At 38.2% G+C, this 21,199-nt stretch overlaps 2 protein-coding genes across 3 annotated transcripts; both read left to right on the top strand.

Annotated features, from left to right (window-relative positions):
• The first annotated feature begins 573 nt into the window (after positions 1–573).
• Positions 574–20,963, top strand: cmn (calymmin). The gene is made up of 62 exons (XM_079658467.1): positions 574–697; positions 768–841; positions 2,673–2,723; positions 2,828–2,881; positions 2,962–3,021; positions 3,249–3,293; positions 3,411–3,461; positions 4,042–4,089; positions 4,196–4,246; positions 4,374–4,424; positions 4,513–4,563; positions 4,648–4,698; positions 4,956–4,994; positions 5,156–5,197; positions 5,592–5,639; positions 5,794–5,844; positions 5,937–5,987; positions 6,071–6,130; positions 6,204–6,254; positions 6,331–6,369; positions 6,472–6,546; positions 6,658–6,708; positions 7,051–7,092; positions 7,195–7,236; positions 7,315–7,362; positions 7,471–7,527; positions 7,629–7,697; positions 7,807–7,881; positions 7,989–8,079; positions 11,380–11,591; positions 12,646–12,966; positions 14,231–14,287; positions 14,606–14,659; positions 14,875–14,901; positions 15,010–15,063; positions 15,207–15,263; positions 15,551–15,604; positions 15,716–15,754; positions 15,836–15,886; positions 16,039–16,077; positions 16,259–16,303; positions 16,386–16,424; positions 16,535–16,591; positions 16,846–16,914; positions 17,034–17,096; positions 17,239–17,280; positions 17,435–17,473; positions 17,595–17,642; positions 17,834–17,905; positions 18,007–18,078; positions 18,301–18,345; positions 18,423–18,461; positions 18,562–18,618; positions 18,706–18,774; positions 18,980–19,039; positions 19,139–19,210; positions 19,289–19,336; positions 19,473–19,538; positions 19,625–19,663; positions 19,748–20,020; positions 20,751–20,810; positions 20,892–20,963. The coding sequence occupies exons 1-62, from the start codon at positions 678–680 to the stop codon at positions 20,894–20,896; spliced, it is 3,882 nt and encodes a 1,293-aa protein (XP_079514593.1). The 5' UTR covers positions 574–677; the 3' UTR covers positions 20,897–20,963.
• On the top strand, positions 8,376–11,304 carry LOC307024715 (uncharacterized protein). Of its 2 annotated transcripts, XM_079659069.1 has the most exons (13): positions 8,376–8,441; positions 8,551–8,625; positions 8,730–8,798; positions 8,903–8,971; positions 9,081–9,161; positions 9,602–9,652; positions 9,740–9,820; positions 9,904–9,984; positions 10,068–10,148; positions 10,233–10,283; positions 10,386–10,436; positions 10,914–10,970; positions 11,123–11,304. In XM_079659069.1, the coding sequence occupies exons 2-13, from the start codon at positions 8,608–8,610 to the stop codon at positions 11,171–11,173; spliced, it is 741 nt and encodes a 246-aa protein (XP_079515195.1). In that variant the 5' UTR covers positions 8,376–8,441; positions 8,551–8,607; the 3' UTR covers positions 11,174–11,304. The 2 variants fall into 2 exon arrangements, with proteins under 2 accessions (XP_079515195.1, XP_079515196.1); XM_079659070.1 differs by lacking the exon at positions 9,904–9,984.
• Positions 20,964–21,199: the final 236 nt, after the last annotated feature.

The following is a 21,199-nucleotide window of genomic DNA, read 5'->3' as shown; positions in this document are numbered from 1 at the left end:
GCATGTTGAGCTTTCTGTACATTATAAACTCCTTCTTTGCATTTGTTTAAGACACAACATTCCTGCAAAAACAGTTTTAAAAATCAAATATTTGACTAAACCGTTTCCTTTTCAGACGATTGCATGTAGGAGTTTAACTTTGTTGGGTTCTGTCACTGGTGCAGACAGTAAAAATGATTTATGTCTAGAGTTTAGCACAGCATGTCAGAAGTACATGTTTACACGTTTGTGTTTTATTTTATTGTATGGTGTGAGAGTGACTTCTGTCATTCTTTACATGCTATATTTGACTAGACTGCAGTTCATTTAAATATTAAACGGTGCAAAGTTTCTAGTGAAACCCATTTATTTATGCTTTGCATGACATTCGGAAGTGTTGGCCTTTGCTGTGAGGATATATACAGTTTGAAAGTATTTTTATTGTCTGTTTAAACAATTTAGATGTTGACAGTGATGTTTCTGCCTTTAATCCATGTTGTGTGATGCTCTGTCAAGACTTCATCAGTCAATGTCCAATCTGCTGAGCTCCCGCTCTTTGCTCCTCTGTCTCCCTTTAGTGTTAATGTACTTTAAGTGCCCAATTATTTAGTTGTGTGTGTGTGTGTCTCCCAACAAGTGGGGGAGGATCTGGGGAACAGGAGCAGATAGGAAGGAGGGGCGCCTCAGACAGAGTGTATATGAGACCCTCACAATCACGGTATGTTGCCCACTTCAAATCATCTGCTTCACTCATTCTCCTGCTGGGTCTAAAACATTTTCCCCTCCAGGTCCACTATGATGGGACGACTACTTCTTCAGAGCGCCCTGATCCTCTGGCTGCTGCAGACGACGAACACACTGGGTGAGTGAAGGGCAGAGGGAAGGCCTCTCCGGCAGTGAGGCATATGTCAAATAGTGGCATCGCCAATATATTGCCTTTAACGTTTTACATTAATTTGAATGGCGCGTATTTTCCTTAAACTAAATGTAAACTGCTTTACTTCTGATGGATTATTACAATTAATTGAAGATGCATTACCTGTGTAGAGTTTGCTAGGTTTATTGGTGAAATAACAAGTGTTGCACTATTGTTCTTTCATTAAAAATATTCAATAATATTGGTTAAAACAAAATGCAACACAATAGAGGGAATAAAATGGAGTAAACGGTAATGTAAAAGAATGTTTTTTTGAAACACATAAATTAAGGCACAAAACTAAACGAGCAACCGACTGAAAGAAAATGGGGAGAAGACATTTGGAAAGTTACCTTAATATTTCAAAGTCAAATGGGCCAGTTTAAACCTTTAAGGAATCATAATCCATAAGAAATAAAGCAGTAGTTTATTATAGGGGGGTGATGTGTGTCCTGTGTTGTGCAGAGTCACTCCGGTTGGTTTTGTGTCCGTGGTCTGGGTGTCAGGAGTGAAACACTTGACTTGTGATTTATAAACTGGAATTTGGTCAAGGATGATGATATCTACTATTGCAACAAAAGTCTTCCTCTGTGCTTAAGCCAGAAGTCGAACAGGAAGCCCTCTGAAGGCCCACATTACCTGTGTGACATGATTTGTGTCCTTGCTCATTTACTCTTGCAACTCAAATCTGCCATTGCAGTTCATTTTTATGACAGTGTCATATTGATAAATCCTGTTATTCTTGTACTGGCGGATATAGACTGTTCCAACTGGATTTTGCTCCAACATCCTAACCAATTGTCACCATCTGCACCATTGCTGTTTCAGTCATCTCTTTTATTGATGGGCTCTTTGCAGTTTTCAAATATGTTTTTTCTTCTGTTGGTAAATAATATTTAATCTTTATCAGAACTTAATTTTGCAATAATGGAGCATTTAACTGCCAGAATGGACCAGGTGAGAAACTAGCAAATGGTTGATTGATAATGTTTTTGGAAAACAAACCACAAAGAAAGTGTATCTATGTACATTTTGCATATTGTAAAAAAAAAATGGCATTCTAGAAAGACCCCGAAGTGTAAAAGTGCTAAAATGCGGCCCCGCTGCATGCTTCAGTCTCGTACAGTGAAACCGTACGACCTGCTTCATCCTGAGGAGATGAAAAGATGAGACAAATGTCTTTCGGGCGCTGAGGTTTGCCTGTCACATTTCAAACGATCATGTTAAACTGAAATCTTAGCAACGCTCGCTCTGTAGCTCTTTCCTTTCCTCGGCCCTCTCCCAAATGTTCTTGTGACGATGCGAAGCAGCCATATATTCTTTTCTCTTTACCATCGGCCTCAGTTTGTGAAATCAAAGGCAGCTGGGCTTCGGTGGCAGCAGCAGTCTAAATATAACATCCCTCTGTGAGGAGGGAAATAATGGTTTTACTGCTTGTACACAGTCGCTCCATTGACTTCTGTAGAGCCGAGGCTGGTCCGTCCCAAAAATCTGCATCGGAATACTAACTCAACCTCAGACTGGATTCCTTTATTACAATCTGAGAAAGAAATTCATTAAGGGACTTTATGATAAGTGTTTGGGTCTGGAGGGGGGCTGAACCTTATGTCTCACTTTAAAAAAAAAGAAAAACCAAGTCCTCCAGGAGGTTATTATTTCTTCCTTCAATTTATGAATAAAGGAGTGGATATTTTTCCAAAGCTAAATGTTTGTTTTCTCCCGTTTTTATACAATATTAACCTGATACTAGTTTAACATCGAATGTCTTGTATTTAAGGTTATGGTGCTCAATCTGGAGTACCAAATGGACATGGGCCACAAACTAATGGTAAAGTCATTACAATCTGTACACTTGTCTCTTTATACAATGCATACAAATGATTTATTGAGTGGGATTTCCACTCAAGCTCAAACATTTCATGTATGTTCTAGGAAATGTACCTCAGAATGGTGGAGCTCTGGGACGAATGCTGATGCCATCGAAAGGTAAATAACAGCCAATATCTCTAGCCATAACATCTTCCGTCCTGAGGATTATTTTATTTATAAACAATGTTTTTTTTTAGGTGTGGGTCAGCCAATGGGTGCACAAAATGGATACGGTGGATACCCCACAAAAGGCATAGGTTAGTGATGCATGCGCACATACATCTGCACGACAGATTGATGTGATTATAGACATTTTCCAAATCCAGTTGATATTGCAAGTACAAATAGAGCTATATAGAGCTTTATTGAATCTAATGGTAAATTTGTTTCACAACGTAAAGTGCAAATATATATATATATATATATATATATATATATATATATATATATACCTTTTTATCATCAAACATCTCATATATTTCAGGCTATGGTGCCGTGGCTGGTAGCACAAATGGAGGAGGAAATAAAGGTAAGTTCTGCTAAATAGGTATTTTTACTTTATTGAAATAAAATACTGTAACTTATCCCTCTTTTAAAACTTGTTTAAGGATCTTTTGCTTATTTTTTTCCCTTTTTTGTTTGTCAGGTTATGGAGCAAAAGCTGGTGCGACAAATGGACAAGGTGGCAACCCACAAGGTATGTACTACGATTAAAATAAATAAAAGACATTTTGCTGGAAATGCAAGATTGTCACCTCTATTTTACCCCCAATCTACTGTTTAACTCTTTGGCTAAAAAAGTGGATGTCAAAGTTGTTTTTTACTCTGTCTTCCATTGACTCTTCTCCGATCTCTTAATGCAGTGGTTTTCAAACTGTGGGGCGCGACCCCTGGAGGGGGTACAGATCGAAAATACAGATCAAAGCTGAACATTGAGAATGAAGTGGCAGTCTCAAAATAAAAGACATTTGATTTAAAAAATCTACTACTCAGGGAAGAAGGACTAGTTTTAATTAGGCCAAATTAATTCACAGTATCTATTACAAGCACTTTTGTTCATGTGTAATCCATAATGAAATATAAAATGATAGTTGGGTCTTTGTATCTTCTTATTATTAGCAGAGAAAATGTAATGTTTTTACAACAATATACAATTAATCCTACAAATATATATGGGAACCGGGTTGGGGGGCCCCGAAAATATTTCCAATTATCCAAGGGGGGCCCGACTGAAAAAGTTTGGGAACCACTGTCTTAATGTATTGATTTTAATTCAGGAGGAAATCCAGCAGCCCTACCCAATGGAAATGGAGGACAATCTAATGGTAGTTGTAACACACATCTCTCAATTAGTTTTCCTCTACTTAACCATTTTTCTTAGGCTAACTTATTGAATATTTGCTGTTATATCTCACTGTGATCTTTTTGAAGGATATGGTGTTCAAGCTGGCCCTACCAATGGACAACAAGTTAAAGGCAATGGTATGACACACACACACACACACACACACACACACACACACACACACACACACACACACACACACACACACACAGTAAATTCACTGAACAAAATCCCTGTTAAATGTTTTATTTTGTTCTTCGGCAGGCTATGGCGCACAAGCTGGCCCCAACAATGGACAACCAATTAAAGGCAATGGTATGAAACAAACACTAACACACACTTACACACACACAAATATGCTAAACAACAGCACTGTTACATTTTAAATCTCTTTTTGTGGCAGGTTATGGTGCACAAGCTGGCCCCAACAATGGACAACCAATTAAAGGCAATGGTATGAAACTAACACACACTTACTTACACGCACAAATATGCTAAACAACAGCACTGTTACATTTTAAATCTCTTTTTGTGGCAGGTTATGGTGCACAAGCTCGTGGAAACGGCGGACAACCAACTAAAGGAAATGGTATTGTAGATATAACCTTTATCTAGACTTACAGACACACGTCTAGTGTTATGATAATTGAAACATTTACATGATATACATACATATTAATGACAAAATACAGTATATTAAAAGAAGACATGGAAATAGTATGTAATACTGTGACATCTTGTCAGCTTGAATTGCTGGTATCACAAGAATAGTGTCTGGAAATGTTTTTGGGGAGAAATCATACACATACTGAGATGTAACTAAACTAAACTGTCTTTAATCTGCAGGTTATGGAGCACCAAATGGAAACGGAGGTCCTTACACTGGTAAGTCCTGTTTCAATATTTCCTGTCGACAGACCGTTGCTGAATTTAAAGTACTTTACACATTATGTATTGAACTGTAGATTATCTGTTTGAGGTCATTCCACTATTGTGCAACATTTCCAAATGAGTCTCTTAGTGTTGGTGTCTTTAATTGGCTTTAGGTTATGGTGCTGCTGCTGGAGGGAATGGAGCTAAACCCAATGGTGAGTGACCATTAATAAAAAAAAAATTTAAGTTACAAATGACTATATAAATTCATAGAAAACTATTTATCCTTCTTTTATTTGTTTAGAATAAAATGTGATGTAGATTTGAAATCAGATACACTTCCATTAAGGGCTGAAACTTATATTTAATCATGGATTATATATAATTTTCTGATTAATACATTCACTACAAAGATAATTGCAAATGTGCATCACATGTAATGAGTCCCCTAAGTAATGTTTCTAATGATTCATAGCACAACAACCTTTCTGAAACGGAACGACACTGACCTTGTGTAAAAACCAGTTATGGCAACCTAATTGGCCATCGAATAAATATGTGTATTAGAATTGTCTTTTCTTTGAGTATTTGTGTTTTAACCACTTGTAGGCAATGGCGCTGCTGCTGCAAATAAAGGATATGGAACAAAAGGCAATGGTAGGGAAGCTCCCACAGTATTTTAATAACTATATCTATTGATTGGATGTTGATGATACTATCTGGTTGTGCAGTAAGTGAAATGATTGTTGGTTGGTCTTAAACTCTGTGTCTGTGTATCATAGATGTATTAAATCTCTCTTTTTTTTGCCAGGCTATGCTGGTGGAGCTGGTGTACCTAATGGAAACGGGGCTAAAACCAATGGTAATGTCTGCCATAAGTGAACTTTAAAGGACATATTTAGGTAAATAAATGTAAAAAGTATCTAATCTTTGAATATAATAATCGTCCTTTAGGTCAAGGAGCCGGAGCTGTACCATCAAACGGCAATGGAGGAATACCAAATGGTCGGGATTGGTTAAGAAAGAAGTTTTTGCAGCATAAAACAAGTTTGTCTGTTTACGTAACTTAAGCATGTCTCCTTTAACAGGCCAGGGGGGAGCTGGAATTAAAGCTATGAAAGCATATGGACGACCCACTTATGGCGCAGGTAACTCATCTTCTGCTGCCTGGTTTTCCAAGTTATTGTAATATTTACTTTAATGATACATGTGTGGTTTAAGGTCAAGGAGCGTCCAGAGGGATGGGAGTGCCTCAGCTTGCCAGGAACCAAGGTGAGTGAAGGCCTCCTCACAGAACTGAAGTTACTACCTAATACACCTGTAACAATGTCTTTATTTGTTCTTCCAGGATATGGCGGCAATGGTTATGGAGCTCAACCCATGGGAGGTGAGTCATTCATCATAAGTCAGTGCATTTTGACCTGACTTACAGCTTGAAGAATACAACTTAAATGCTGTTTTTCATTATATATGTTTCCTGTTTTTATAGGCTACAATGGCGGTTATGGGGGCACCGGTTTGGGACCTCAGTATGGAAACCGAGGAATGAAGGGGCCAAAGCAAGGTATGAATGTCACGTGTTGAATGAAAATTACATATTACTGAATTTGGTTATTTTAATGTTTTGGATTACATGTTACTCCTCTGAAGCCTTTTTGTTAATTGTCAATCTCAGGCTATCGAGCTGCAGGTGGTGTGCCCAATGGACAAGGTGCAAAACCCAATGGTAAACCTATAAATAATATCCAATTATATAGTATATAACACCTATAAAAGAACAGACAGGCCTCCAATTATTATTATCTTAACTATTCAATTTAAATTAGTTTTTTTAACAATTAATTTTATGGAAACCCCTGCGGCAGAGCTGGCAAGTTCAATGACATATATAAAGAATATTTTAACCAATATCAATCCCTTGCACCAAGTTATGACAACATTTTTGAAGGAATAGTTGTGCAGCTGTTAAATAGGAAAACATGACCATATATTTGTTTTAGAAAATAAAGACTTGAAATCTGAGAATCTGTGTATTTCCACATAACTCTGTTTTTCTTTTTTCTTTAAGGTAATGGTAATATTCCAAATGGGTATGGCGCCAAACCCAACGGTAAGACTGTGACTTCTTTTCTAAATGTATTTATGATATCAAATACTTTTTATAAATCTATTCAAGAATATGAAATCGAATGCTTTCTTGAATGTGTTTCAGGATATGGAGCTAACAGAGGAGCTGCAATGAGACCCCAGCAAGGTATCGTAAACGTTCACGTTAAAAGAACAAGTTGGATATGATTATAGATGGTTTTTGTAATTATTTGTTTAATCATAGGTTATAGAAATGGAGCTGTTCCCAATGGATATGGAGCTAGACCCAATGGTAAATGATTGTATTTATAGTTCAAGTGTTGTAAATGTTCCTCATATACAATAATGTTGTATTTTTAAGTGGAATGGCATATTAATGTAATGTTTTGTATGACCCAAGGTTATGGAGCTGGTGCTGGAGCTGGTGCCAACAAAGGCTATGGAGCTAAACCCAATGGTAACTGATTGTATTTGGTGTTATGTATGTTTCTAATGTGGAATAGCTTTTTGCATTTTTAGTGGGATTGAATACTCATGAAATGTTATGTTTGACCCAAGGTTATGGAGCCGGAGCCGGACCCGCAGCTGGAGCAGGAGCTAACAAAGGATATGGAGCTAAACCCAATGGTAACTCATTGTATTTATTGTTAAGGAGGTGTAAATGTTTCACATGTACAATAACATTATTCTTTTTCAGTGAGATCTTAAAGTTATTTAATGTTTTGTTTGACTCAAGGTTACGGAACTGGAGCTGGAGCAGGACCTGGTGCTGGAGCTGCAGCCAACAAAGGATATGGAGCTAAACCCAATGGTAGCTCATCGTATTTATTGTTTAGGAGGAGTACATTTGTCACATGTACAATAAAATATGTTTTTCACTGGGATCGTAAAGTTATCTAAAGTCATGTTTGACCCAAGGTTACGGAGCTGGTGCCGGAGCAGGAGTCGGACCTGGGCCCGGAGCTGTAGCTAACAAAGGATATGGAGCTAAACCCAATGGTAGCTCATCGTATTTATTGTTTAGGAGGAGTACATTTGTCACATGTACAATAAAATATGTTTTTCACTGGGATCGTAAAGTTATCTAAAGTCATGTTTGACCCAAGGTTACGGAGCTGGTGCCGGAGCAGGAGTCGGACCTGGGGCCGGAGCTGTAGCTAACAAAGGATATGGAGCTAAACCCAATGGTAGCTCATCGTATTTATTGTTTAGGAGAAGTAAATGTTTCACATGTACAATAACATTATTCTTTTTCAGTGGGATTTTTAAGTTATTTAATGTCATGTTTGACCCAAGGTTACGGAACTGGTGCCAGAGCAGTAGTTGGACCTGGTGCTGGAGCTAACAAAGGATATGGAGCTAAACCCAATGGTATACAATTGTATTTATTGTAAAGATCTTGTAAATGTTTCACATGTAAAATAATGTTATTCTTTCATAGTGGGATCTTATATTTAGGTAATGTCATGTTTGACCTAAGGTTATGGAGCCGGAGCGGGAGTCGGACCCGGGGCTGGAGCTCTAGCTAACAAAGGATATGGAGCTAAACCCAATGGTAACTCATTGTATTTATTGTTGAGGAGGTGTAAATGTATCGCATGTACAAAATAAAAATGTCAATGGGATCGTAAAGTTATCTAATGTTATGCTTGACCCAAGGTTATGGAGCCGGACCTGCAGCCGGAGCTGGAGCTGGAGCTAACAAAGGATATGGAGCTAAACCCAATGGTAACTCATTGTATTTATTGTTGAGGAGGTGTAAATGTATCACATGTACAAAATAAAAATGTCAATGGGATCGTAAAGTTATCTAATGTTATGCTTGACCCAAGGTTATGGAGCCGGAGCCGGACCTGCAGCCGGAGCTGGAGCTAACAAAGGATATGGAGCTAAACCCAATGGTATTTGATTGTATTTATTGTAAAGATATTGTAAATGTTTCACATGTAGAATAATGTTATTCTTTCATAGAGGGATCTTATGTTTAGGTAATGTTATGTTTGACCTAAGGTTACGGAACTGGTGCCGGAGCGGGAGTCAGACCCGGGGCTGGAGCTGGAGCTAACAAAGGCTATGGAGCTAAACCCAATGGTAACTCTCCTGTCTCTCGTGTAGAAAAACGTTATTGTTTCTCAATGGAATCTTTTATTTACAAAATGCTATGTTTGACCCAAGGTTACGGAGCTGGAGCAGGAGCTGGAGCAGGTGCTAACAAAGGCTATGGAGCTCAACCCAATGGTAATTGATTGTTTTTATTGTTAAAGTGTTTTAAATGTTCCTTATTTAGAATAACATTATTTTATTTAAGTGAGATGTAATGTTATGTTTAACCCAAGGTTATGGAACTGGTGCCGGAGCAGGAGTCGGACCTGGGGCCATAGTTGGACCCGAACCCGGAGCTAACAAAGGCTATGGAGCTAAACCCAATGGTACAAGATTTCATTTATTGTTATAAATGTTTCTCATGAAGAATAATATTTTTTCTGTTCCAGTGGGATGGAATATTAATGTTCTCTTATGTTTGATCTCAGGTTACGGAGCTGGAGCTGGTGCTAACAAAGGCTATGGAGCTCAACCCAATGGTAACTGATCATATTAAGTGTTTTAACTGTTCCTCATGTAGAATCATCGTATTTTATCTAAGTGATTTATTTAATGTTTGACCCAAGGTTATGGAACTGGTGCCGGAGCGGGAGTCGGACCTGGGGCTGGAGTTGGAGCTAACAAAGGATATGGAGCTAAACCCAATGGTAACTTTCCTGTCTCTCGTGTAGAATAACGTTATTCTTTCTTAGTGGAATCTTATATTTACGTAATGCTATGTTAACTAAAGGTTACGGAGCTGGAACCGGACCAGGAGTCGGAGCTGGACCCGAAGCTCGAGCTAACAAAGGATATGGAGCTAAACCCAATGGTAACTTTCCTGTCTCTCGTGTAGAATAACGTTATTCTTTCTTAGTGGAATCTTATATTTACGTAATGCTATGTTAACTAAAGGTTACGGAGCTGGAGCCGGACCAGGAGTCGGAGCTGGACCCGAAGCTGGAGCTAACAAAGGATATGGTGCTAAACCCAATGGTAACTTCCCTGTCTCTCGTGTAGAATAATGTTATTGTTTCTCAGTGGGATCTTATATTAACTTTACGTTATGTTGGACCCAAGGTTACGGAGCTGGAGCTGGTGCTAACAAAGGCTATGGTGCACAACCCAATGGTACCAGATTTCATTTAGTGTTATAAAAGGTTCTCATGTAGAATATTTTTTTTCTGTTTCAGTGGGATGGAATACTCATGTAATGTTGTGTTTTGTCCCTAGGTTATGGAGCAGGTGCCGGAGCTACCAAAGGCTATGGAGCTAAACCCATTGGTGAAAACTTGTTAAAATACACACATTGTATACATTAAGGAGTAGTTTACTGCTATTACATATGGAAGACTTAAAATGCCTACATACAACGGATATAATTGATATGTTAGAAGGACAATCATTTCAATTCTTTTGTACAAACAAATGACATGCGGTCCCCAAGCAGTGATTGGACAGTTGTTTTTTTTTCATTGTGCAATTTCCATTCCAAGAAAGAAAAGGCTGCTCCAAACCTCTTTATGAAAACGATGTATCGCCTTATATAGGCCTTTGCTGATCTGCTGAAAGGGCAGCACAGAAATATATAACACTAAGGCCAAATTGTCCTCTCGATCTTAATCTACATGAAAAATACTTGAAAAAATATAGTTGTATGCCATGGCACTGTTGAGAATTGCAAATCATGTGTTTAGAATATTTTTTTTTTTTCAGGATTCAGAAATGTGTTTATCAATATCAACACATTGTTCTTTACAGGCTATGGTGTTCCAGCTGGTGTACCTAATGGACAGTTGCCTGAAACTGCATTTACTGGTAAATGATCATGTACACGTATCTTTTTTAACACTGTTATTGTAATATTTAAATTTGCTTTAAGTTATACAGTTTGCTGTATAGACCTTAGGTTCTAAATTTCATTTTTTTTATATTTTCTATATAATTCCCACTCTTTGTTTGGTTCTCAGGCTACGGGAAGGGTCCAAAGGGTCCAGGTGTGTCCAACGAAAAGGGCCTAAAAGGTGGAGTCCCCGCTCCTGAGCAGCCGAGTGAAACACCTGAAGAGATTTTTGCAACTCCACAGGAACTAACAGAGGACGTAGTACCTGTTGTCCCCGAGCCGACGAGCGGTATCGTTGTCATGGTGACGCAAGAGAAATATCAAAAGCAGACGCCACATTTGACACCAGCAAAGAGCTACAAACAGAAACCCCAGTACCCTCAGGCCACAGCAGCACCAGAACCAGAACCAGAAGCAGTACCATATGCAGAACCAGAACCAGCGTTTCCTCAGGGAAAAGGCCCAATGCCTGTATTTGAACCCACACCTGAGCCAGGACCCATATATCCACAAGGCAAGGGGCCAAAGACCTTCACATCTGGACCTGCAGCAGAGGTTCCTGAGTCCCACCCGGCACCTGGTGTCCCTGAAGGCAAGTACCATAAACCTGTAAATCTTTTTAAAAAATCAAATGATAAAATATTATTATTATTATTATCTTTATATAAGATTAGATTAACATTACTTCTAGATAGAGCCACATACTATATTTATTTGATATTGAACAAATTATCCCAATTAATTGCGTGTAACACCACCAATTATTTGACCTGTTCTTCACAGTAATTTATTATCCAAAAAAGAATGTCAATATGATTATATTTTTCCAACTTATTCAAACTAATGCAGTCATATGATATAATTCTGCACTGATGAGCTTTAATGACAATATCTACACACATTTCCTTTAAGTTTGAATGGGACATATTATTTAAAACACACTTTCTTAGTGTTTGTGCTCGTATATCTGGAGTTGTTACCAACCCGCAAACTGTGAAATGAGTCAACCCATACCGTGTGTTTTGGGCTGTCCAGGTCATAAAACATGAGTTTCAACAAGAAATGTGGATTTTGAGTCATTAGAATACTGTATATTGCACCCAGTTTGAGTCTCTCAACATCATGATAACTTACTGTCTATGCAGACTGACAAAACAACAAGGTTTTTCTTTAACATGAAGCATGTAACCGTGTTCTAGTAAAAACCCAAAGATACAAGTATGACTCTTAATGAGCATAATATGTATATAATAAATGTGGTTATTTGCTTTTAAGTGGAAGTGAAGAAATCCGAGCTTTGGCAACCAAAACACAATTGTTTTAAATATGTATGCACCTTTCTTATGCACACACACAGAGAACCAGCACTCTGTTGTTGTTCACCATTGTTTTAATTATATATAAAATAAATGTCTATCTATTTCTGTTCAGTTAATTTTGGACTGTCTGCAATCAAAATATGGCAGGTTTTTTTTCTGGAAAATGATGATATTGCTTTTAATTGATTTTCTTTTGATTATCTGTATACAATGGAAAATGTTCAGTGTTTTTTCTTCCTACAGATTTTTTTTTATGCATGGGGACATAATCAGTGATTCTTTCCATACTTTATTACCTAGATGAAATGTTGATGAAACATGTGACCTCTAGGTTTTGTGACTGCAACTGCTGTGCCTGAGCAAAAAGAGGCAGAGACAGAGGTTCTTGTGGAGGTAGACAGTGACAGTGAAGGGGATGCTGCCCCTACGAGCACACAACCCCCCACTGTCACTGCAACAGTAGCAGCTAAAAGTACACAGAGTATCACTCCTGAAGTAACTGTGGGTGTGCCTGAGTCCACACCTGAAGAAGCAAACCCCGAGAGTCAGCCTGAGTTTGCACCTGAAGTAGCAAACCCCAAACATCAGCCTGAGGAAGCACCTGGCAGGGTCAGGGGCAAAGGTCTCCCTACAGGAGAAAGTGGCGAAACTGGTAAACGTAATCTTGGTTTAGGTTTGGTTACTAGCGTAGTGCATGTGTGAGAGTTGACCCAATCCGGTTTCTGCAAGTCTGTTGCAAAATTGTAGATATTATGATGACTTACACTGCAAGACGTGTGTTGTTTTGATGGTTTGGATTTAGTCTTACTTGTAATACTTTGGTCAATTAAAGTGATGTTCTCAATATCAATCTAAACACACAAATACACACCCACTAAGGGGGTGTTATCAAAAAGAGTTTCAGTATAGCTGTCACAATATCAGATTTTTTTATTTTTTTCTCAATCATTTTCGAATTGTGATATCTATCTAATGAATGTGATCATATCTGTATTATTGAAATATTATTGAAATATTTTTTTTAAATCACAAAACCGTTGATTCCGGTTAATTGACAACCCTATTTTGAATGTATAAACATGTGAACAGAGAAAGAAAAGCCAAGTATTACATTGAGAGTGAATCCTAGCCAGTGCTCATGGTTGTAATTGTTTTAGCTAGAAATATGTTGTGTGTTTACAATACTGTTTGTTTTTTGTGTTGCATGTTTTCTTCAGAGTTGTCTGAGAAAATGACCAATAACAGATGTGTTTCTCTCCTATGTTTCCTTGTTTAAACCCTCACCAAGCTTTGTCCTATCTAAATGATCGAAATGTTACTTTTAATGAGATATTTTGGGAAATCCGCTTATTTGCTGTTGGTAAGCCTTTTTGTACATATTAAACATACACAATATTGTGTTAGTTAAGGAGCTTTGCTAGTGACTGTGGATGGATTTTGTCACCTCTGGACAGACAAGTGCCAGGACAAATGTTTCCCTCTTGTTTCTATAGTCTTTATGCTAAGCTAAGCTAACGGTGTCCTGGCTGTAACTTCATATTGACTTTACAGGCAGTAGAGAGGAATCAATCTTCTCATTTAAGTCTGGGCAAGAAAGTGAATAAGTGTATTTCCCAAAACGCCAAACTTTTCCTTTAACCTGTGGAGCAGGTTGAGAATGAACCAGTTCATTTGTAAAAAGTGTGAAGTGTGTTACTTTGTTGTTTGGTCCTTGTGATGTATTTGATTTTAACCCTTAAGAAGGTTAATTTGGAGCATTCATGGTGCATGATGGGACTTTTAGGTTGAACCAACTGATTTCTTTGTTACCACATTGTGTCTTAATGATGTTGTGAGTGTACCATATTTTTTAACAGAGATAATCTGTTAATTAATTTAAAGTCCCGATCTTACAGTTTGTTCTTTACGATTTCCAGACAATAGAGGAGCAGTCGGCATCACCAAGGAACAAGGAGCTAAACCAAACAAACCTGGTAAATATTTCTCTTATTTTTGAAAGATATATATACTATAAAAGCTTAAGTCTTGCGCCACATGCATTCATGTCCCCCGTGAGATCTTCACGAACTCCTGAACTATTCATGTGGGGCCATCATCAGCTCTTATCAGCTTTACTTTGTATTTAGAGCTAATAAGCATATTCACAAGCAAAACAAACCTAGTGATCATGATGTATATTAGGCAGGCTAAACATCAGCATGACTGTGTCCAGAGGCTCATTTTCTCATGTGTTCATGTTTGTTTTACTATAAATTCCCAAATTGTGCTGATAATACATGTTAATGTTCTAGACTGTGGACCATCGGGAGTGCCAAATGGACAATGGATGAAAATACCAAGAGCTGGTAAGTATTACATTCTCCAATTGTCTAATGGCATTTACCTGGTAAAATGTGTTAATTTATTACTTTTACCGCATGTTCAATGTATTTTTAAGGAAATTAGAAAGTTTACGGTAAAACCTTGGAGGACAGTAAGCCTTCACATGAACACTCTGATCGTCTGTAGCTCATATTTATAACCTAACATAAGTATTTGTTTCACTACCTTAATCATGCAGGTGCTGGAGCTGGCACCAACACGAAAGGTACTTATACCCTGAGCTTAGTCACTAAAGTATAATTGTATTTGACATGCATACAAGGATACTTACAGCATTGTTACTATGGTTGATTATTCTTTCATTGATGTTTAGGTTATGGAGCAGGAGCAGGAGTTCCAAACGACAGAAATGGTGCTAATCCCAACGGTAAATACACTTTATTCCTCACTTTGAATATTCAATTGTGTAAAATGTGCACAATAAAGCATTTTGCACATTATACTTCCAACCTTCTACAGGTTTGATATTGACTGTATGCCTAAGTGTCATAATGTTATGCCATTGTTTAGGACACGGTGCCAGGGCAGGGGGGGTTTTAATTGGAGGAGCTAAAGAAAACAAACCAGGTAAGTAGCCCGCTTATAAAACATCTGAGGTCAAGAGTTATGATTTTAAATACATAAAGTACAATCTAGTGTTCTGGTAATTATTAATTTACTGTGTGTGTTAATTTAGTTGTGGTTTATTCGTTTATATACTGTATATGTGTGAAAAGAACATATGGCTACTGAAGCACTGTGATACAGTTTCTGAATCTGACCTAAAAAACAGATTTTTGTAGGGTTTTATAAAGTGACATTGAATGTACCATGATGTAAAGGTGATGTTTTAATAAAGTTGTATCTGTCCAAAGGTTATGGAACAGGAGGCTACAACGCCCCGGCACCCGGCAACGGATATGGCGCTGGTAATATTTACTGTTAATATAAACACACAGTGAATATTGATGGTTTCCTTTTTCACTGCCAAGGAAGTGTTGATTTGTTGTTAAAGTACCCCTGGTTTGTGTGTGCAACAGGTCTTGGATATCCTTATGCCCGAAAACCTCAGCAACCTGGTGAGTGCTTTTTATTTTTGTATGCAATTCAACTTCATAGGAATTGGAATTTGTTTTGATAATTTCTCTGTATGCTCTCAGGTTACGGACAGGGAGCTTACCTCGGAGCTGGATATGGAAATCCATACGGAGGTACGTTTTAAAGAATAAGATTTAAACATTGTCTCTTAATTGAATTTGTAAGCTGATGATAGGTAAGGCTGCATATTTGTATGTACTAAGGATTAATATGACCCCCAAATATTCAGTCTTTCACATTTTAAACTTTGTTTTACTCTTCTCAGGAAATGCAGGTCAGGGTGAAGCAGGCAAGCCCCAATCCGGTAGGTTGTGATGTTAACACTAACTTTGTTCAAGCACTGAATCCATAAATGGACATTATATACTTTTACTTGAGATATTTTTATATTCTTGAAGTTGCTGCTGTGTTATTGCAGGCCTTCTAGCTAAGCATACTTTTCCAAAATCAGATCATTAAGGTAGGTTATGATGTCTTTTTTGCAGGGTATGGAAATGGATACGGTGCTGGTGTACAACCAGACTATGCAAGCAAGTACCGTTATATGAAACCTAGTTCCTTTCATTTTGTGTGAATTACAGTGAAAGTTAACAGTTCTCTTCTCCTTTTTAGGTCTTAGTCAAGGTGTACCTGCTGCTAATGGAAAATCAGGTACAGTTAAAGATACATACGATTTAAGAGTGAAGTGAATAAGATCTACGTAACATGAATATGAAACAGTGAAAATGAACATATCGTCCACTTCACTACTGATTCAACAGGTGGTGCCAAACAGATGCCTTACAATGGAGCCCCACTGGCTCCTGCTGGAATTGATGGTAAGACATGCTGACATATAAAAACATTGTTCGACAGTGAGCAGAATAATTTATAGCATGTCTGTCTATTTTTGTTCATCTAAAACATTGATGACCAACACATACAATCTGTTTGTAGGTATATTAGTGTGTTTGCTTTCACTTCAGTATTCTTATGATTGAGTTCAGTATCATTTTTGTGATAAATATTATCTACATATTCATCTCGAGGTGTAACAGTCACTAGATCTGATAAACATGCATTTCCTCTGCAGGAATGAGCCAGTTTGAGCCTCAGGCTGCTGGTCTTGGTCCAAATGGAAAAGCGGGCAGCATGTACGGTGGTATGTATATCTTTAGTTCTTTCAAGTCTGTTATCATAAAAGAAAACTTAGTAAGGGAAAAAGCACAAATTGGCACTTAAAGAAAAACATTTGTAAACCAACTTTCTCCATGTTTTCAGGAATGGGAGGCTATGGAGGTCAGACCCCGGGAATGGGTGCAGAGAAATCTAACGCCAAGTATGGTGAGTGCCTATCGATCGCATTTCTCTCCTCAGTGTAAAGTAGCCTGGAAAAAAGGAAGTTTCATTTTCAGTTTCTTTAACTCCTTAATATATAGATAACAACATTGTGCTAACCTACAGTATTCTCTGCTCTCTGATTTAGGCATTGGTGGGTTGCAATTTGGCGGACAACCCCTCAATACAGGTAATAATGGCGCAGGAAAGTATGGTATGTGGATAATAAATGTTATAAAGGCTTGTGGACACTGTGTGTACTTTCCTAGGGAACTACACATTCACTGTAAGAATCAATGAAAGCATTTATTTTCGGTCCAACGAGTCTTTTCAATTCTCTCCAGGTTATGCTGGGAACCCCTATGCTAGTGCGGGCATATATGGTGAGTCAATGAGTATCTTTTCATTCGAAATAATTCTGCAGTACCATGACAACATTTTGAGTGTGTTTGTCTCAACGTGGATATACTATTAATGATAATGTGAATTTTCAAATACTTGCAGGTGGTCTTGGTGCCGGCATGGGAGGGAATCCTGCACCCGCACAATACGGTCAGTGTGATGATGGGACACAACGTTGTTTTGGAGATCGAAGATTTGTATTTATTGAAGTAGCCATTTAAGTAAATGCCCACACTGATAGACGGGTTTAGTCCAATTTAAAATGTAAAAGCTTGTTGGTGAAAAGGAATCTTGTCTTGGTATATTTTGAGATGTAATGTTTTCCCTCCATCTGTGTTCAGAATACGGTGGATTACCCAACGGTGGGCAGTACCCTGGTGTCGGCAGTAATGGTAAAACAGCCGGCACATACGGTGAATAGTTAGCTTTAACATATCTGATGTTAGCTACACAAATTTACCCCTTAACCTTGATCTTATTTGTCTTCTTCCTCTGTTCTCCATCTTGACAACAGGTTACGGGAGAATGCCTTATGAAGCTCAGCCAGCTGGAATAAGCCCTGAAGCCAAATCTGCTGGAACATATGGTAAAAACTTAAATGTTGGGAAATACTCTTAATAGCTAATTTTGTACGATAAATATGAAGCTACTTCAAGCAGCTGGTACGTTTAGCTTAGACTAAAGATTAGAAGCCCAGAACAAAGAAAACAAATAGCCTCCAGGCTATCTAAAGCTCAGTATTTGTGTTATTCTGTTTATTTAAAGGAATACATTTTTAGCATTGCATTGCTTTATTTCTTTTTTGCAGAATATGGACAGGGTTACAATGGAGGTGTACAACCTGAGTACGCAAGTAAGTACCATTTTGAAACTGATTTTCATGAATGACAGCAGAAGTTCAAGCAAAAATAAACATCTATATTTTATCAGGTCTTGGCCAGGGCGTACACACTGCTAATGGAAAATCAGGTATGACATGTGAGATTACAGTTAAATAGGATATTGATTGAAGACAGGGTACAACAGTGAAAATGATGAATTATAGTCTAATTTACTGCTGATTCTTCAGGTGGTCCCAAACAGATGCCTTACAACGGAGCCCCGATCGTTCCTGCTGGGCTTGATGGTAAGAAAAGCTGTCATATAAAAATAGGATTTAAGATTGAGCCGAATAATACACATTGTAATCCACAATGAAAAAAAATTCTTACAGGAATGAGCCAGTTTGAGCCTCAGGCTGTTGGCCTTGGTCCAAATGGAAAGCTGAGCAGCATGTATGATGGTATGTATAACTTGATTTCTTTCAAACTTTTTATAACACAAGAAAACTCTAGAAAAACACAAAACGCACTATAAAAATAATATCAAATGTAGTCCAAGCCATGAAACCATAGACTGGCTATTTTCTCAGACAGACATTCGAAAAACATTTTATACACAGCTTAGTAGTTTTAAATATTTAATCAAACATTTTCTTTTACGTCTAGCTGAGTCACAATATCAGACTGAACCACTTGGACAGAACGGAAAATCCACAGGCATATACGGTAAGATTCAGTTAAAGGAAATGACAGCTACATTATAATTCTCCCTTTATTTATCTATGTATTATTTGTTTACAATGTCCTCTCTATGTGGCTACTAAGGTGGTGGTGAAGTTCCCTATGCACAACAAGCTCCTGTTCTTGGAGGGGATGAAACATCTTATGGGAAATATGGTATGGTTTATCCTTTTGTGTGTTCTTTACACAACAATCAGGATTAACATGTTTACTAAAAGATTCCACTCTCAACAGAAAACCAGGGACAGTACCAGTCACAGCCTTATGAAACTGCATCTGAAGGTGAGAACAATATTTTTGAGCTTATTGCTGCTCTTACGATGCATTAGGTACAAAGGTTTCTTTTTGAGGGACTAACAACACAAATATACCTCAGACCCGATCATTAACGTTTTTTTATCTTCTCCTGCCCTATCAGTGGAGGGAGAGGGACAGACGCCAGAAATCGCGGTTGAAGGCGAGGGGATGTCCCTTGATAGATACGGTAAGATTTGAGTGTGTTTCTGCATGGTGGTTTCTTGTGGTATAATAAATGCATAAAGGTAATACTAAACTGTTTGTCACTTTCAGAACATGTAGGCTATATCAATGGAGAAGCTCAGCCAGAAGGTAAAGGGAAAACCGAACTTAATATACCTAATAATCTGAGTTTACCGTAACACAATTAACTCTGTCTTGTCTCTTCCTCCCCAGTTGTTGAATTCCCTGGAGTTCCCACTTCCAGCCCCACCCTGGCCTACCCCTCGGACTCCTCTGACCCCTCCTATCTGCCCGTGGAGGTCTTCACTCCTGCAGCAGGAGTCGAGGACCTGTCGGACCCCGCCGGCTCTGACGACCTCCTCCTCCACTCTGCCCCCGCCACAGAGACGCAGGGCGGCGCACAGCCTGAGGATATGCAGCATCAAGAGGAGATGCCCCGTCAGATACACATCCAGCAGCATCTCAAACTGCATTTTCACCCAAAAGGCAAGTCCTCCAGAGGGTCAAAATAAACTGAATTGCCAATTTGTGGTGTCATACGCCAGGCAAGATGTTTTCCTGTTCCCAGTCTTTTGTCGGTTGAGTTGTGTGCTTGCATTATCCCTAATGTTTCTAACACATTATCAACCTAGAGAAATATGTAAGGTCTGTTTTAATTTGGTCTAGCTTTATGGCTATGTATTCCCTTTGCTCATGCGTTGTGGTAGTCTGCCAGAAGATGTCAGACATTGACTTGTTATCCAGTTGTAATCCACATTTAGACCTTTTAAGATCTTAGTTGTTTTTGAATATATAACATACTTACCCGATGAAGGGTTTTAGTCATCACACATGGATCTTTGAAAAATTGTGAGCAAACGATAGCAGCAGCCAGGCGGCATCGGAGAAACACTGATTTTTAACATGAACCCTTGTGATGACTGACTGTGGTGAATCTCATGACCTGACACGACTCCGAAATACCACCACATGTGGTATTTAGTTTTTGTTATGATTGAGGGACACTTAGTGGCAGAAAACAACATATTGTGCTTTTAAGCTACATAATAAACCTACAGATGTGAAAGTAGTGTAAATGGAAGAAAGGGAATAAGGTTTTTTTTCCAAAATGTCCAACTCCTTTAAATTCACCATGTTGGACATAAAATTCCGGGAAAACACTTTGAAATAAAACATTGTTTGCACAACTGATTATTGTTCTTATCTTCGTTTTCAGAAGCAGCAAACACCCGCAAATTTGATTTGAATGGCTTCTTTGGGAATAGTGGCTATCAAGGTAAGAACAGAATCACTCAATCCAAGACATTATGATTTTCCGTTTGTTGTGCATCTACCTAACTCATGTCTCTCCACACAGGTTAAAACTGCAGACAACGACGATTATAACCTTCTTATGCCGTTGTATATTATTTTAGAATATTTCCTAATTGTATATTATTTTGTTCTGTCTATTGAATAGTCCTGGTGTTTTTTGTGCTTGTTTGTAGAGAGAAAACTGCATTTAGAGTCGTTAGATTTACTTGTTTATGTATATTTGTATGTACCCTACATTACCTTGTCCTCCTGCACTGCCTGCTCAATGCAGTGCAAAGAAATGGAGTTTGTCTGCTGCGAATATCAGTGTTGTGGTAGAAGCAGTCTTTTTTTTGCCTGATATTATCAACT

The sequence above is a fragment of the Notothenia rossii genome, assembly GCF_949606895.1.
Source record: "Notothenia rossii genome assembly, chromosome: 11".
In the NCBI taxonomy this organism is placed as follows: Eukaryota; Metazoa; Chordata; class Actinopteri; order Perciformes; family Nototheniidae; genus Notothenia; species Notothenia rossii.
Note: the sequence above shows the minus strand (reverse complement) of the source record. Positions and strands in the feature narration are given on the sequence as shown.

Coding starts and splice junctions, on each gene's coding strand:
- LOC307024715 (XM_079659069.1), top strand. Junction 9,162..9,601: donor CTATGGAGCTAAACCCAATG/GTAACTCTCCTG, acceptor GTTTGATCTCAG/GTTACGGAGCTGGAGCTGGT. Junction 10,971..11,122: donor GCCTGAAACTGCATTTACTG/GTAAATGATCAT, acceptor TTTGGTTCTCAG/GCTACGGGAAGGGTCCAAAG.
- cmn (XM_079658467.1), top strand. CDS start 678: ATGAGACCCTCACAATCACG. Junction 3,294..3,410: donor AAATGGAGGAGGAAATAAAG/GTAAGTTCTGCT, acceptor TTTGTTTGTCAG/GTTATGGAGCAAAAGCTGGT. Junction 17,906..18,006: donor TAAAACAGCCGGCACATACG/GTGAATAGTTAG, acceptor TCTTGACAACAG/GTTACGGGAGAATGCCTTAT.